Raw genomic sequence first — 18,818 nt, 5'->3', positions numbered from 1 at the left:
AGGCTGAAAATCGATGCCAGACGCCATTTCGGAATCCAAGATGGCGGCCATCGGTTCAAGAAAACAGTCAAATACTCTACAATAAGGGTATTTTCGGAGAGATGATGACGTGTAGAGGCTGGATATCAATTCAAGTCGCCATTTTGGAATCAAAGCTGGCGGCCATCGGTTCAATAAAAACTGTTAAATTCCAAAATATGGGTATTGATTTTGGATAGGGAACGACGTTTAGAGATCAGATATCGATGCCAAACGCCATTTTGAAATTGAAGATGACGGCCTTTGCTTTAACGTAAACTATTAATGGGGATGACGTGTATAGGCCAAAGTCGATGTCTGCCACCATTTTGCGATCCAAAATGGTGGCAATTGGCTTTCAAAGGGACATTTAGTGTTTAGTGTGTTAGGGTACTTTGGAGCTCAAAATCTTGCCTCGCATTAATTTTCCTGAATAATGCTTACCAAGCATATTGCGTATGATTTGTATAATGTTTATAACGTATCATTGAGCAAGATGACAACGTTCCGACTTCCCTTAGCATATCTTGGATTTTTGCACTCTGTTCGACATTAATGTCCAATGTGCAGATGCTTTAGAACTCGGAGAGCTGATTTATTTTGAACTCGATTTCTGCCGTGGTGGGATGAAAATATAATCCAGAATTCAATATAGATGGGTTCAGTTCGCTAACAATTTCATCTGCTGTAGCCGGTGTATCTCTTATGATTTCGTTGATTTCACCATGTTTCTTATCCCCGGTGCACCAAACTTTCCGTGAATTTGTTGAATTTCGGACATGATCTGCAAATTCTCGTTGTCGTCTTCATTGCATTGTGAATTCGCGAAATACGACGGAAGAATTTCCTTCAAGCAGTTTACCAACGTGCTTTGTTTTAGGTGCTTTAGAACCACATCCAAGCAGTCGAAACAGTTCTTGATGCTGAACTACTTTCGTGTATCCGCTAGTGAAAGGCCTTCATTCTCGGCTGTTTCCAGAATAAAACTGTAGCTTCTCTTGACATACTTCAGCTTGAAATTTTTTATGTTGCCGCGATCAAAGGGTTGAATCAAAGACGGGATTTTTGGTGGCATGTATAGAAGCATTATGTTGGTATTGCTTATGGTGGGAGGATGCAACGGAGCGTTATCAAGAAGCAGCAAAGCCTTGAAACTAACGTTCTTGGCTGCACAAAACTCCTCCAACTGTGGTGAGAGGCAGTCGTTTATCCAGTCCTCAAATAATTCTCGGGTCATCCAACCTTTCTTGTTGACACGATAATGCCCAGGAAGATTTGCTTCCTGTAAATTTCGCTTTAGAGAAAAACCCTTATTTGTCCCCTTTCGGTCCTTGCATTGTTTTCTGATGCTCTGAGACATAAGATCTTTGAAGCATTTTTTTTTTTTTTTTTTGTGAAATAGTTTTGTTTCATCTCAGGTGAACACTTGGTTAAGGCAATACTGAACACTTTCAATTTCTTATTTAACCAACGATCAAAAGGCATCGATTTCTGGACTCTACACGTCGTTCCCTTTCCGGAAATACCTATATTTTATAGTATTTGACAGTTTTTCTCGAACCGATTGTTACCATCTTGGATTACAAAATGGCGTCTGGCATAGATTTACAGCCTCTACACGTCGTCCCCTATCCGAAAATACCCATATTGTAGAGTATTTCACAGTTTTTCTTGAACTGGTGGTCGCTATCTTGGATTCCAAAATGCCATCTGGCATTGATTTCTGGCCTCTACACGTTATCCCCTATCCGCAATACCCATATTGTAGGGTATTTGATAGTTTTTCTTGAACTGATGGCCGCCATCTTGGATTCCAAAATGGCGTCTGGCTTCAATTTTCGACCTCTACACGGCATCCCTTTTCCGAAAATACCCATATTGTAGGGTATTTGACAGTTTTTCTGAATCGATGACCGTTACCTTGGATTTTAAAATGGCGTCCAAAATCGATTAACAACCTCTCCCTATTCCGTTTCGTGTCCTCACATTGCACAGCAACATCTTATATGGACAAGCTTTCCATACATAACCTATTAAGGAAGTTCATGTGCACACTAGTGAGAGAGTTCTTAAATAATATAACCACCATTCGAAGCCTCCCTTAGCTCAGTCAGTAAAGGCGCAACTACAAAGCAAGACCATGCTGGAGGTGGCTGGGTTCGATTCCCGGTCCGGTCTAGGAATTTTTCGGGTTGGAAAATTTCTCGACTTCCCTGGGCATAGAAGTATGATTGGACTTGCCATACAATTATACCAATGCAAAAATGGTACAGGCATCGAAAGCTCTCAATTAATAACTGTGGAAGTGCATGAACACTAAGTTGAGAGCACGCAATAAGCTAATATGCGATATGCAATAAGCTTGAAATGCGAAGAAGAAGAAGAAGACCATTCGAAGACAGTAACCTTCTATATGCCCAGGATTTTGAGATACAGCTTATATAGCAACCTCATGTGCACACTAGCGCTGAGTAGTGAGAGTATGCTGAGCTAATATGGCCACCATCCGAAAGGACTTGGTCACTGGAACAACTTTGCTCAAGACAGTAACTTTCTATATGGCCAGCATCACGAAATATTATATGTTGGACCTATGATCCAGCGCCCGTCATAAGTAACATAAAAGTGAATAGAGGCGCTAGTGGCGTAGTTCCCGATTAAACCTAAATCCAATGACACAGGCTTGTTGGTCTATTCAAGTACAACAACTTTGTGCAAGACAGTATAGCTCTTTAAATTGAAACAAACGAGATAATCCACCACCACCCCTATTAGTGGAAATCCCATAAGCTGTGGGTATCCTTATTAACGGTTTATTATTCACGCCCCCGTTTCCCCGGCAATAAGGATTCCTGACTGTAGTACTCGATTATGACGACTGGGTTTAGGAAAAACGTTTATTTCATGAAAACTAGTCTTCAAAGTGCAGCTGATGTGCAAACAGGCTTTTGCACTTACCTGTGCATTCACTCTATGTTCACGCATGAGCTCAGGCATGCTTGGCATACACAGTTTTGCTCGCGAACTGCTCATTTGCTAATAATTTTGCACAGAGTTGACGAAACATAGTTCTGTTTGATACAGTCGATAGAATAGAGTTTGAGCTTCTTATAGATAGGTTAAAAAATGTGATTTTAATTCTAGTAATAAACTGTATTTGATTTTGCGTTGTGAAAATGAAGTGAGAAATGAACTTTAAGTGTAAAAATTCATTGGTGTTGATTCAAATTATAAGATTTACCTACTCTTTGTATGTCTAAAGTAAACTATGATCCAAATCTATCAATTTCTTTAATCAAAACTATATTTCCACATTATGGAGGCGAACCAGCCTCAGGGTGAAAGCCTCCTAAATAAAGATAAATCAATCAATCAATTTCCACATCTGAGTGAAAAGCTATTAACAAATGAGAAGTTGGTGTGTATAACTGTGCATGCCAAGCATGCACTCAGGCAAATAAACTTGCACACCAGCATGAGTGCAATGTTTACGTTCGAACATCGTTTGCTTCAGTGTTTGAAAAACATCGTTCGTAATCAAGCGCTCGTGTGACTGGCAAACGCGGTACATTTTCAGCGTGGTGGAAAACAAATTTTTATCCGAATATCTATTATTGGAAGAAAGTTATTGCTGGTAGCGACTGTTATTGTGAAGCTATCATGCGCTATCAGCTATCAGCTGCCATACGTAAATTTCAACAAATCCCATAAATAATTCTCCTACTGGTTATTTGATGTAGTGTTTCACAATTATATGAATTTGGTAATTTGGTTCATTAAATAATTCAATAAATAAATTTCTACTAAACCTTGACAAAAGAAGTGAACGAACGTTGACGTTTAGTATAGAGGACGTTTCAAATATGTCGTGCACAATATTTTCAAATTGTTAACCCCCCTTATGTTACGCATCTTTCCATACTTATCATGTAAGGCCCCTCCCCACTTTTAGTTCCCTCTGCATATCGTTTTACTCCAGTTCTATTGATAAATGATGAAGCATTCGGTTTTGATACGGTCAGTCTTGTTTTCATAGCAAGGAACCGATTTTAATTGAAATGTTTGTCCCGTTTGTCAGACAAAATCGGATTCCTAAGTAACAAAATCAAAAAATGACACCGATATTGACCGTGCATCAGTACCCTAGTCTCAACCACTTCACCAAATGCACTGATGTGCATTACATTAGCATTCTCTCATACACACACCTCAACAACGTTTATGTTCGCCCATCGTTTGCTTCAGCGTTTAAAAACATCGTTCGTATTCGAGTGCAGCAGACAGGCGTTGGCGTTGGAAAGAATGGATGACATTTAAAAAAAATTATAAAAACGGAATAATTCAAGCTCGAACCATGAACTTTGAGTGTATCAGAATGGCATGTTCACCTCTCGTCTGTTATAACTCTGAAAGATGTGGCGTATAAGAAGCCTTGCCTTGCCTTCAGGTACGAAGTATCACGTTCGATGTGCAGAGTACACCTGAATTCGAAAGGTAACACGCGCGCTCAATGAACGTGCACTGACGAGATTGAAACTCAAGCTTACCGCCGTCTATATTTCGTGAAGACTGATGCAAACAGAGATAAAATTATCATTTGTACATTTTTCAAATGTTCTTATGGAAAATTAAAAAAAAAATATTTAATTCAGCAGATTTGTAATGTAATATCCTATCGATTGGCGTATTTGGATTTTATTTTCATCTCTAAATGGCAATGTTACAAGCGTTCAAAACCCAACACTATTTCACCACACATACGTAGTTCTACATCAAAACCCTTCTTTCCTAGGTACCATAATCGAACATTAACATTGCAGCCCGAATTGATTTCCAGCGGAGTAGAGTAAAGTATGAACATTCCGCCCACCAGTAGCGGTGCAATCTGTTTAATGCACTTAATGCATCGTCAAGCTGAAGTTTTTTTTTCACGTCTTGCACATACCATTCCTTAAATTCTACTATGAAGCTTTCAAAAATCAAGAGTACCGAAGGCGAAAGCAGGAGGTTTTTTTTTTCATTACTTCCTATTCCTTTTCGGGAAAGGGTGAGATGGAAAAACCTTTCTTATGTCAATTTTTTCAGTGACCTGCTAGTTGGACAAAAACTATTTTATTTTTTTCTCTTTTCAATTTTCTGCAACGGAAACCTCTTTTAATGTGGCTTTCAACACAATTGCTATTTCCATTAAGTTTCTCATCACTATTTTTCTTCTTCCTTCACGAACGAGCGCAAAAAAAAACGCATTTAAAACCAAATTAAAGGATTTCTCCTCGGTGGTTATTCCGCACATGCTGGTGGCTAGGCTGCTGCCGGCCGATGGTGGTCAGCTGAGATCCATCAAAGGGGAATGAATTTTATCCGAATAGAACCTATTTACCAAGCACCCCGTCCATCTTCGTTTGCTATTAAGGCCACCCACCAGCATCACAAAAAGGGATGATTTTTTTTTTATTTCCCACAACGCTTATTTCGTAGGTACTTACCCCAACAGTACACCCCAGAGCCATGGTAAATCCAGCAGGTATCTGGACAGCACGGTGATTGCCACCACCTCGGCCACCGTCGGGATCAGGGTAAGCTGCATTATGAAACGAAAGAGTTTCTTCAAGGAATCATAGTCCAAACCGAGACCAGCCAGCAGCATTATGTTGACGAGGGCCATTTCTCTGCAAAGAAAAAGAATGTGTTGAAAAGGTTTCAGGAAGTAGCATCGGTCAGAAGTGGGATGTGCAATTTTTTTTTTTTTTTTTATTTCATTATGCTTCATTTGCTGTGAGGTGATAGGTTTTAGTATATTTACGAATAGATGAGAATCATAAGAGGTCCCAGAATGAAGAATTCAAATTGTTTGCAGTATTTTTTATAAATGAGTTTATCGATGAATTTTATGAAAAAGTGCATACACTTTTTTTTTCTTACGTTTTTTTTTAATAAGGCTCAAATGTCAATAAGACTCAACGGAGCCGAATGCTATGAACAAATAGACAATTTATTTTAATTAGGAAGCACTTTTTTCTTTTCCTTGTGCATTAGCTGCTCTAAATAGGCGGCATCAATCCTCCTCTTGTTCTCCTCGATCAATGCACACCGTTCTTCTGGATCTTCAATGTGTGAAACATCTGGAATCCTATAAGGGCGCTGCATATAGGGACAAATATCACCACTGGGATCAAGCTGCTATCGCTTTCGGTGGAGTCGTTTGCGTTCAATTTTTTCGTTACATTGTTCGTAGTGTCCGAGTCGATCGATCTTTGGCGTTTTGTTTCAGTTTTATTGTTGTGCTGTTGCTCTGCAGTAGGTGTTGGTTTGGAAAGAGAGGGCCACTGCTTACTGTTGGCTGCGCTTGATTGTTGTTTGTTGACTGTTTGACTGTTCACGCTGTTACTGTTGTTGATGCTTCTATTCTGTTGATCAGTTGGGGGATTATTGTCCTCGTTTGCAGTTGCTGTTGCCACCTTAGAGCAACGTTGTTTGGGATGGGATTTGCGCCCGCAATTACGGCATGTTTTTACCTGATTATGGTAGGATACCATCGTAATTTCGTCGTCGACGGCTATGTACGATGGGATGGGGAGAGTAAGCTTAATTTTGACAACGCGTACTCCATTACTAAAGCCTGGAAAATAGCTTTTCCAGACTTCGCTTCTAATGGCTATCACTTCACCATACTGACGCATATGATCAATGATAGCCACATTATCCATGTCGTCCGGAAGATCATGCAAGCGCACGTCGACCGCACTGCTCTCGACGTAAATTGGAATCAAGATCTTCTTCCTGAAGCGATTCTTTCTGCCACTACGTCACTTTTCATACCCAAATACACAACGTTCTTGACATTATGTGGCTGGATACTTTTCACCAGTGACATGTCGAGCTGCAGCTCATTATCCAAGAAATTTTTAATATCTGAGATACACGATCGCTTCGGAAGAATTGATGTGTCGAACACGACACAATTTGCTCTTAAAGCCCGCATGGCAAAAAAACACACGCGCGTCGCACAAAAGATGCTCGAAAGTATTGTCTGGTGATACAACCTTCAATCAGTCTGAGAGATGGATGGCGTTGTTTTCAAGTGCATACACTTAAAAATAGCAATTTTATACAATACAATGGAACGCGAACTGACGAATAATCAGCAAACCCTTGATTCAATAAGTTTTAAAAGTCCATTAATGGTTGCTTCACAGTACTTTTGTTAAAACTTTAAAGTTACAGCATTAGATGGTTTCATTTCTCCAGTTCGAATGAAATCTCGAACCTTCCTCTTGTTGGAGCCCATCAACGCCCGTACAGTGGAAACGGACACGGTATCAGCGAATTTCATCCCTTTCCCCGCATTTGCTGGATGTCCTGAAATGAAATTGCCCAGTATTTTTCGATTGGTCGAAATTCCGGGCAATTCGGAGGATTGATTAGCTTGGGGACTAAACCGATCTTGTTGGCAGCATACCACTCCAAAACCACATTGGAGCAGTGGCAGCTGGCCAAATCGGGTCAAAAGATGACTTTGCACCTATGCTTGCGGATGAACGACAATAAAGACTGGAACGCGCAAAAATTGGTCGACAAAAAAAATCTTTTCTTGCAATCAAAATTCATATCACAAAATTTTTCTTATGTTTCTTTTGGTAGTTCAATTCATATATTTAAAGGATAAAATGTTCGTTTATTCTTTTGGTTTGCCAAATCTGAACTGCCGTGCCTTCCGCTTAACCCCTTCCATTAAATTATGCACAGTGGTCTCATCGACCTTATTCGCCACCGAACGCCAGTTAGATTTAAACTGCTGCTCGTTTTCCATGGACTTATTTTTTTTTTTTTTTTAGATTCCGTTTGATCAAGGCCCAATACCGTTGGATAGGGCGGAGTTCTGGGCTGTTGGGATGGTTGTGGTCTTTGGGTACCACAACCACGTTGTTCGCATCGTACCACCCGATTGCCTTTTTCCCATAGTGGCAGGTCGCCAAGACAGGCCAGATCAGCACAGGTTTATTATGTTGCTTTAGGAATGGTAGCAGCCGCTTTTCCAAGCACTCCTGGAAGATCTCTTGATTGATGGTTCCCGTAGTAATGGAAATGCCGCTTTTTAGACCACACGTGCTATGGCCTGCCAGACGAGATATTTTTTCGAGAACTTCGATAGTTTGATGGTTTTGAAAATTTCAGCCACCTTCCCTTTTCCTGATGCGGTAAAAAAAACTCCTGTCCCGGAAGCTGCTTGAAATCCGCCTTCACATAAGTTTCGTCGTCCATTACGACACAGTCAAACTTTGTGAGCAGATTCGTATACAGCTTTCGGGACCGCTGCTTTGCCGACGTGTTCGCGTTTGTAATCTAGGTTCGCCACCTTCACCTTCTTAAACGTCGACAACCCGGCTCGTTTCTTGGCCCGCTGCATAGTAGTACACACTTAGATTTTTTCGCCGAGATGGGCACCACCGAGCAGCTCGGCATTTTATTTTGCTGGATCTCAGTGAAAAATTTGCCGAGATTCAGCTAACAAACGGGAATTTTGCCGAGATCTCAGCTAACAAACATATTTTTTGCTGAATTTCCAGCAAAATAAAATGCCGAGCTGCTCGGTGGTGCCCATCTCGGCGAAAAAATCTAAGTGTGTATGGGGGACATTGAGCTTGCCAGCGATATCCCGGATGCAGAGGTTAGGATTCCGCTTATATTTCACCACCACCTTCTTCGTCGTCGCTGCCACGTCCGGATTACAATTGCCGCCGCTTCCAGGCTTTCTGGCGGTCCACAGACGCTCCCCGAATACTTTTAAAACGTTTGTCACGGTCGACTTGGCTACATCCAGCAATTTTTCCAACGTCGGATTCTCTTGCTGCGCGAGCAAAATGTTGATACGCTGCTCCTCTTGCTTGGACGTCATTTTGAAAACTGGAGAGCAAACGGTGAACACTCATCATAGCAACCATTGTATATCCACTCAACTTCCAAATTCAGCATTTCAGGTTTTTTATGCATTTTTAACAGAAATAGGGGAAATGGCTCTAATGTTGGCCTATGGATCTAAGTTTGGGCCCATCGCTAAAAACCTGCTATTTATCAATCGTATCTAGATGAACACGTCATTGAGACGGTACTAATGAATATTTTTGGTTGCTAATGAAAATTTAGTTGATTGCTGAATTTATGTATGGGCCCGAATTAGGGACACTTAGGCCGACATTGCATACATTTCCTCTACACCAATTTAAAGTTGACCAATGTTTGCGTGTGCCAGACGTTTTTCATGCATTCTTCGATGTAAACTTGCGATGTCATGGTCGAGGATGTGAAGAATGGTTCCGTTTTCAGGCCACAACTGCAATTCGCTTGCCAAATCATAGCCTTCTTCGCGAACTTGTCGGCAAACACGAATTTGAATCTTCCCGGCACATCCCCACGTCCAGCCGCTATGTAAATTTTTTGACCGGGAAGCTCCTTAAAATCGAGTTTGACGTATGTTTCGTCATCGATCAAAGTGCAGCCCTTGTGTTTCATCAAAACACGGTCGTACAAGAGCCTTGCATGCTTTTTGACCAAAGAATTCTGCTTCATGTGCCGGTTCAGATGTTTACTGGCTTTGTACGACTTCTTTCCTTCCCTGACAAGAATGTTCCGCACCGTTTAAAAGTTGGCGTTGTACCTTCTGGCCACATCTCGGATCGAAAGACCGGGCTGGCTTTAACGCACCTCAACACCTTGCTGCGTAGCTGACGATCCCTGGTTCCAATTATTTCGTAGGTCCATTGATTCTTTCCACACTCAGGGTTTTCTTGTAGGTTTTGAACACTCGAAAAACTGTTGTTTTCGGCATCTTTAACATTTTAGCCAGCTTGAAACCGACCCGGACTTTTTTGACGTAGGACTACGTTTTTAATTTCTATATTGGCGGAAACATTTAAAAAAAATTAAAATTTAGACATGTAACGAAAAATCCCAAACACGGACGCAACGATAGAGCGCAAATCGAACAAACGACACATTGCGCATGTTCACATGAGCAAGCTCAATGCTCGGTTGATCGCTCACCATTTCACCAATGAAAGGAAGGGAGGAGAAAAGCAGCGATAATAAAAACGCCTGCCAAATCGTTTTCTTCGTCACAAAGCAATCCCTCCAAGGTGGTCATACTCTAAAATAGGCCTGATAGGACTAGGAACTGTAAATAATAATTAAAACTTCAAATGTACTAAAGTTGAAAAGACGCATCTTGAAAATAAATACATGTGAACCAAACAAATACAAGAAATAAAGATCATTTAAATTCTAAGTTTTCTTTGTCATTTGCTTTCAAGCAACGGACGGAAAAGCGTCGAACATGACGTATGAGTAACAGTGCGCATCGCATTAATACAAAGACGACGCAGTGTAGCCACATTGTTTCATTTTCAATCTGTATTTTCACCGTAAAAAATCTTTTTAATCCGTTTCTGGCTGACAAAAATCTTTAAAATAATCGGTATAAATTCTATAGTATGATCTTATTGTGGATCGTAGAAAATATACTTTGAGTTCATTTGAAGTTCAGAAATAAGAAGAATAACTTAAGCTTGTTTTCTAAAAAATTAATCCTCGTAATCCTGAATCTTGTTTTTTTTTAATGATTTTTATCTTTTCTAAAAGTCTAAAAATACAAAAAATCAAGTCTCAGTAATGAGAGACAAAACTGAAAAAATGAAACAATCATGATTTCTTAAAATTTTAATTTTGTATGCCCGACATTTCGGAAATCTTTGTCAGTTGATTTGTTTCTTTTTTACTCGAGAATTTTTGAAAATGAAAAATAAGCATTAAAATTTTATAATACTTCATAAAATTTAATTCTTATTTTTCATTTTCAAAAATTCGTTGTAAAATGTTATGCTCGATGTTTAATTTTATCACATTCTTCTAATCAAAACAAATTTCAACTTTATCTAATCTTTTGGCAGATGAAATATGTTTTATATTATAGGTATTCATATGTTTTATCAACTTTAATTTATTTTATCACAACACATAACTTTTATTTGGATGTTTAGTAGAATTGCATAGAATATTCTTTGTTTCTGATCAGAAGCGTCAGAAGTCCGTTCAAAATTAACGAATATAATAAAATAAAAAAAGGGAAAAATTGATATTTGGTTAAGTGCTTGTACCTACTCAAAAGGAAGAAAGGATTATTCATGGATATTAATAAATACAATCCAGAGTTAAACATATATTCCTCTTATTTGAAAAATCTGAAAAGTCAGTAGGACGACTTCCACCATTGGAAAAACAACCGGCACTTTTCAGGACCACCAATTCAAAAACGGAAATAGTTATGAACTAAATGATCAACATATTTGTTCCGTCCACTAGCAGTCTTACGTTAAGCCACCATTCGTGCTCCAGCGTGCTCCTAGGCACAGACCCTTCTATTTTTTTCTTCTTTCGAATTCCATTTGATGTAATTTCCGAGCGCGATAAACTACTTTGATCAAACTTCTTGCACCAGTTGTTCTTTATAGAAGTGTAAACAAACCACTGTCAAAGATTTCCGATTCCCAAAACTAGAGGCGTGCTAGCGGCACGCAAGGGGCGTACCAATTTAATCCTACACTCTAAGCTACGATTACCTAAAATTATAGGTAAAAATTATCGGTATTTTTTAAATACCGTTAAATAAAATCGTTACTTTTTACTTGAAATAGGATATTTTTTACCATAAATAAGGTCATTTTTAACGTTAATTATTGGCCGGTGCCGGTGGTTTAGTGGTAAGCGTGACTGCTTTCTAACACCCCAATGGGTCTGGGTTCAATCCCAGCCGAGGTCGGTGGGGTTTTTCTGAGGCATAAAAATCTCTGGTCACGTCTTCCTTCGGAAGGGAAGTAAAGCCGTTGGTCCCGGCCCATGTATGTTGAATGGGTGTGATATCCTACACAGGTGTGGAAGCTGCCTTCCTGCACATTCGATTGCCATCAATGGATGGCAATCGATGTCCGTCGGTGATTGGCACTAGATTGCGGAACAGAGACCGACGTTAAATAAAAGAAAGAAGAACGTTAATTATTGGTAATCCATGATTACCGATAATTTAGGTATGTGCACTTTCTTCGATCATCGGTAATTTTTACCGATATCTAAGTATTCTTTACCGACTTTTAGGTATGTGCATCGTAGCGTGTAGTCAGCCTTTATACAACATCACGCCAACATGGCCCTGTTCCCTTTTTTCAGTCTGACTAAAACCAAATCTTTACTACTTTGAGAGAAGTTGTCTTGTGTTCTGTTTTGTTACTTTGACCCCTATACACAAGTAATTATTTGAAATATTTTGATCTTCTCATCATTTTTTCATAGCAGTACCTACTACAACTTAGTCGAAGAAATTACAATTCAAACAAATTTTTGTCAGGAAAATAAATTAGTTTTTTTATGATGAATTTTCACAATTCCGAAGTGGGGAGAATTGGGCGTAATTGCTTTTTCAAACAAACGTCAATCGCCGATTTCATGCAATTTTAGGCAACAATGAGATTGAGAAAGTGAGGTTTTATTCGCGAGAAATCGGTGATTGACGTTTTAGTTTACAAAATCACTTATGCCCTTTGTATGAAATATTATTATGAAGAAACATTTTGGATTAACTCGATAGTATAGACACAAACTTAATACTATTGCCATCTGTGCAATGGGCGGCTGGCCTTACACTTTTGAACATTTATGATTAACTCAAAACGACTCAACCAATTTAAAAAATCATCTGTGAAAGAATCAAAAGACTTCTTAAAGTATGTATCATTAAAATCGGGTATTTTCTGTTCATCCACGTTTCATTTATCTTTGTTGTATAGAAATCTCACCGTGTAGGGGTGTAAGAACTGTAATCAATTCCAATCGTGGAAATTCATATTTAGCAGCTAGTTTTCCCCATGCTTACCTGAGAAAAACTTCCACCTTTTGCAATCCTTGGAAGTCTGCCCAGCCAACGTTGGTATACAGCACGCCCCAAAACAGCATTCCCAGCATATCGGGCAGCCCAGTCAGCGAAACCAGAATGCCACTGATTTGCGCGCCGATGAAGAGAAACCACAGCCTCATAAACGGTGTGTCCGGATCGGTGAGTTGCCTGGGAAGCACCGAATACGCAACTCCCCAGAGCAGGAAGAATATTGCCAACAGAGCCAACGGCTGTGAAACAATGAGCCAATTTCTAGCGAAAAAAGACTTACCCGAGCTTCTGTGGGGTTCAGCCCAAAACCACACACGCGGGTCACATGTGGCATCCAGAGAAACACATTCGAAACCGATGAGATCCCAACGGTGAAAGAACATGGAAGAGTAGAGAAAATGGAGAAAAACTTAATCAACTGCTTGTGTGTGCATATGAGTAGCTCATATCCGGAACTGGAGGAATCGGATGTTCGCCGCGCAAGTGGTTTTGGCGAGGGGTGTCTTGAGCTGTTTGAATGGGAATTTCAAGAGGAATGCGATTTAAGTAATATGTGCTTTGATTGAAATATCATAAATTTATAGCTACATGAAAATTACGATACAACTTGAAATTATTTTCAAAAATACTTTCACATCCCTCGACTATCTGTCATGAAACGATAGAATGACGTAACAACGATTAAGTCTATTGGCAATCCGAACTTTTTTTAATGGGTAAATTTATTCTTCTTTAATCGATAAAATTTGCAAACCTCCTCTAGTGCTACGTTTAAAAATACAATATGAGCATAATGGCGTTTACGTCAATTTATCATTTCGAGGCAATATTGCGTGCCACTAGGTCGGTACGTGAGTAGGTATATACGTTTTTTCTGTCCATTACTTGTCAATGTGTTCAGCACTCTGTTGTATTTCCAATCCATTACACACGCCAGGCAGCGACGCGTTTATCTGCTGTGTCTCCTCCTGGTCATACCCATAGCCCGTGTGGTCAAGCTGCTGATGTTTGTTCAAAGACATGGTTAGATCTATCGAAGGAATTGGTTGCTGCTGAACGTCTGCCGAATGAGGCAATAGTTCCACCGGGACCGGTGATGCTGATGCTGCTGGCTGATGATTGGCGGCCTCGTCTACTGACGTGATGTAAACTGCGGAGGGAATAAACAAGAGAGAAAGAAAGGATCGTTTTCAGTAAAGTGCAAATACATGCAGGATACGTATATTCCGAGGCTCAGAGCAATAAAAAATCTTTTAGGGAATGGATACCTTTTCGATTCTTCATTATTTCGGTTAAATTTGGCACGGTGACGTCACGAGAACAGCAGACTCGACAAGTATATTGGAAGCCACGATAACGTGGTATCTCGCCGTGTTCCACGAGTGAGTAATCACTTCTTAACTACTTCGAAATTTTTGCTAGACAAGAAAGAAACTGCCGAGAGATTACACATCGAAGATTGAACTCGTACACATTGTTGAAACTGAGATCTCGCTCTAAATTAGCAGAGGGCTTTTGTAAATATTACCTGAAAAATACATCCATAGATAGTGTATTGAAAGGCAAATATGTATCATATCTTGGATGCTGTTGCCAGGTAATATTCCATGCTTGTTGAAATGCGCTTATAAATTGTGAAAATACAGCTCTAGGTGGTTCTAGTAAACGATATACTCATTTGTTATTCTATTGACTTTCATTGATTTTCTTCACACAGTATTACACACTTTATTCCTCTAAAATCCAATTTACTTGAAGTCGTGTTATAAGATTACGAACACGCACAAACAAAAATATGTTCCCGTCAAATATGTAAAATGAGTCCCATGCGAACCCGACCACCCGTTCCGGAACGGTTTGATCTGGGCCGCAGCAACAAGCAGACTGTCAATATTGACGCTATCAATTAATTTAACTTTGTGCGTTGTTGGTTTATCAGTAGCAGATTGTGTATCTTTTGGTGCAGCCGATATGACGTTATTTTTAAGAGTTGAATTTGCTCTTAATATTTAACATGGAAAATTAATTTGATGCAATAAAATAATAATTAAAATTATAATCCTCAAGACGATCTAGCTTCTATGCGTATTTTGATAGGGGGCTGTCCATTCACTAAGTAGCCATTTTTGAAGAGACACTCATACCAACATTGTTTTGTTAATTTATATGAACCATACACACTCGCCATTCCCCTCTTAAGTGCCTACATGATTTATGACTAGCCCGTAAATACAGCGTATCAATATCTCTCGGTGTTAAAAAATACATCTTCACCAGTTTTCTCAGTGCCCCATCATATGCATATATTTATGGTTACAATGGAAACATAGTTCATAACGAAGATAATTTGCAAAGCCTTTACCATAAACGTAAATTTTAATCAGGCGAGCCTTTCTAACATGAAGAAAAATATAATGGATTACCGATGGCAGTCAGTTCTAATCCCGTTGAATTTAATTCGGTGATTTTTTTTTTGTTTATTAATTTATTTGATAAGGCTCAACCGAATTAACTTAACAGAGCCGAGGATTCAATACATCTTAAAACTATAGTCAAAAGGTACAACGCAATAAACACTTTATCTTCCGCTATCCAAAAAGCCTCCTCAATCAGAACTGGAGCCGCTTCCAGTAGTTTCATTGTGTGGCAAATTGTTGTTCGCCAACGAGGGTCAGAGCGCGTCCATTGCAGCAATGGACGCAAAACGTGGTCAGCACTCACACACTCATCACGAAACGGCTGCTTTCCAAAGCCGACGACGCATCGACCGAAAGAACTACTGATGAAGAACAATGAGGAGGACCACACAATGGTTGCTGCCGAGTAAACAGACGATCGCGTAGCACACATAGAGAGTGGCCTGCTTTTGTCGACAGCCGAGTAAACACTGTAATTCGGTGATTGTAGTGCTATGTCTTGTTCTATCACGCTAATTTTATTCAGTTTTCGTAATAAGGTATGGACACAGGAAATTTTTGTTTTTTTTTCCTTGATTTGTTTTCCGTTGATCTTGTTTTCCGTGCTGAGCACCACTGCTACCAACGCCAGGGAAGCATCTCCCACATCTGGACTCTTCCTAGCGACCCCCATCAACTCATGAACCGGGGACTAACGGCTTTACTTCCCTCCGAAGGAAGGCGTGATCAGAGATGTTATGCCTCAGAACATCCCGGTGGCGCCTACTGGTATTGAACCCAGGCCTGCTAGGGTGAGAGGTAATCTACAGCAAAATTTAGCCAGGCTTCATATTTCCTATTTGTCGAAATACTATACATATATTTCCTATTTATCGATATACTATACAGCCATTGCACATAAAAATGATGTAGCGGTTCTCAGAATTTCGTAAAAATTTGTTGTTTTGTTTCTTATCGCAAAATATTAGACCCGTATTGGTGGTCCAATATATATGAATATATTTTCAAACGACTTTTTTTTTCGCAGCTAATGAACCACTGAGCCGATTCCAAAGATCAAAATATCAAATGAAAGGTTTTTGAAAATATATTATATAAAAAATATAATGATAAAATAAAACTGAGATTTTGTTAAGAAAATTATTGATTGTATTTGGTTTTTTCTCTATGATTTTATGGTTTTCATGGTTTGTTGATAGAGGCCGCAATATGTGTTTATATTTTTCTTTAAAAATTTAAACTTTTTTCACAATAAAAAAAATTACGGATGTGATTCTTTTTTCGTTTTATTAGAGTCAATGTTATAATAAGAGTCACGCCAAGAGTGAAGCCAGAAGTACCAATCGAACTCTCAAGTGGGGTACCAAACAAGCAAAGTAAATAATTATTATTGTTCCAACAGCCAGTGAACTACAAGTATTGCATTCATTACTGACAATATTTTAGTAATTTTAGATGAAAAACATTTCTTCGCGTTATTTAGTATATTGTGGTATTTATAAGTTATACCAAACACTTGTTTGAACATTTTTCAGGTTCTATCATTGTTTTTGCCTCCCAGAAGCTCCGTTATTGACATGAAATGTTTCACTTCTGAATTAAAGTCATACAATGCTAACGCAAAAAATTTGGTTGCCGTTTACTCTGTCGAAAAATAAATCACAAGCAGTGCTGCTTGTTCGCAACATTTTCTCTTGGCGGAACTCTTATTATAACATCGACTCTGCGAGTTGAATTTTTTTGAAGTTATCGTGTTTTGGGTTTTGCTCAATACTCTAGGCTACCATGCGTCTCCATCGATTTTTAGCGTTTGCAGCATGGTCACAACGCATGGTAGTCTAGTCGCATAGGAGTATTAGGCGAAAACTCAAAACTTGATAACATAAAAAAAAACAATAAAAGACACATCGCTGTAGCGCATCTAGCGTAGATTAGCACCAAACGGAATGTTATTATTACAGATGGCTTCGAAATGTATTTACCTTTTCATATGTACCGTTAGTTCTGATAAGGAGTCACGAAATATTCGTTGATTGTTGAAAATGCAAAACTGTTTCTGGCGGCTCAACTTGACTTACGGGGATTCTTGGGCCTATTAGCCATTGAAACGCCATTGGGATTCTCTTTGGCCTATCCAACGGAAAGCAAAATGAATTTGCGTGCACTTTTTGTTCACTTCAAGTGCGCCTTTTGTTTTCGAGATCTTATTTTGCGTTCTTCAACACTTCGTCTTGCATCTATTGAATAGAAGCATCGTAAGGTTTTTGATCTAATTTACGTGCTACTAACCACAACCTGCACCTTTACCTCACTTTTTTGAACGGGTTTTAACAAAAAATTGAATATTTCTGTCAAAGATGCCTTCTAAATTTATTCACCTTTCCATACAAACCGTTGGATTTGATAAAGAGTCACAAATTGTTGAGATACTGTATAAAATAATACTGTTTCTTGATTCTTAATTCGTCCTACGAGTTTCAATTCCATCCTAACGCATTGAAATACCGGTACATTTTCTTCGTCCCACGAATAAACGTAGAATAAGGGGATTCGCTAGTGGGACTTCTTTTGTTTTGAGACCAATGAGCGTAAATATTCATAAAATGCACTCTACAAGGATTTATGTTGTAGCTAATAAACTAACGCATCGAATCAAACCTATTATTGATTTGTGCACGGTAAAATCATTGATATTATTGACCTTTTCTGACCGATAGAACGGAAATGGGCGATTACGACGAAGTAGCGCTCTACCCTACCAAACGTTTGTTTGACACGTTCAAGGCGATTAGGTCGAAGTAGATTTTTCCTCTTCTTGAAATCAACATCGATAACAAAAATTCATTGTTTGTATAACGTCCGAAAATTAAGTTTTGTTAACATCCGAACATAATTTTTAAAATGGAATCGAAGGAACAACATGTGCTTGAACAAAATCTACCCATAACTGTTGAAAATTTGCCTATGTCACATCATGATATAAGCCAGCGCCCATGGTGTAGTGGTAAGCGTGACTGCTTTCTCACCCCAATGAGTTTGAGTTCAATCCCAGCCGAGGTCGGTGAGATTTTTCAGAGGCATAAAAATCTCTAGTCACGTCTTCCTCCGGAAGGGAAGTAAAGCCGTTGGTCCCGGACCATGTGTGTTGAATGGGTGCAATATCCTGCAAAAATAGCACGCAAACTGTTATCAAAAGTGAAAGTCGATAAAGATGATCGATCAAAGCAGATAGGCCCTTTTTCCAGCTCTGTATAGAATTTTGTCCTTTTTGGCAAGTAATATTACACCATATTTTCGATACGGTTGAAGTGCATCCACTTTGATATGATATTAAAATGCCGCCTTGCCGCAGTATATAAATAATATCAAAATTATCTGGCGTATCGTGGCGTGGCGACAACGGCATGTGTGTTATCAGTAAGAAGTGCAAGATTATATCCTTCAATAGCTAC

At 39.2% G+C, this 18,818-nt stretch overlaps 2 protein-coding genes across 3 annotated transcripts in view; both read right to left on the bottom strand.

The window, feature by feature from the left end:
• Positions 1-18,818, bottom strand: part of LOC135704918 (mucin-2-like) — a 418,648-nt gene that overhangs the window by 140,875 nt on the left and 258,955 nt on the right. The gene's annotated exons all lie outside the window — the stretch shown is intronic.
• Nha2 (Na[+]/H[+] hydrogen antiporter 2) overlaps positions 1-18,818 on the bottom strand; it is a 57,544-nt gene that overhangs the window by 4,202 nt on the left and 34,524 nt on the right. For both annotated transcript variants that reach the window (XM_065226474.1, XM_065226473.1), the window contains exons 2-4: positions 13,835-14,099; positions 12,938-13,237; positions 5,505-5,687 (exon numbers count right to left, since the gene is read on the bottom strand). In XM_065226474.1, the coding sequence (XP_065082546.1) occupies positions 5,505-5,687; positions 12,938-13,237; positions 13,835-13,971 (620 nt within the window). In that variant the 5' untranslated portion in view covers positions 13,972-14,099. The remainder of the gene's footprint in view (positions 1-5,504; positions 5,688-12,937; positions 13,238-13,834; positions 14,100-18,818) is intronic.

The sequence above is a fragment of the Ochlerotatus camptorhynchus genome, unplaced genomic scaffold (assembly GCF_037179485.1).
Source record: "Ochlerotatus camptorhynchus isolate MF236.1 unplaced genomic scaffold, CSIRO-AGI_Acam_v1.1 ptg000251l, whole genome shotgun sequence".
NCBI classification, from domain to species: domain Eukaryota; kingdom Metazoa; phylum Arthropoda; class Insecta; order Diptera; family Culicidae; genus Ochlerotatus; species Ochlerotatus camptorhynchus.
Note: the sequence above shows the minus strand (reverse complement) of the source record. Positions and strands in the feature narration are given on the sequence as shown.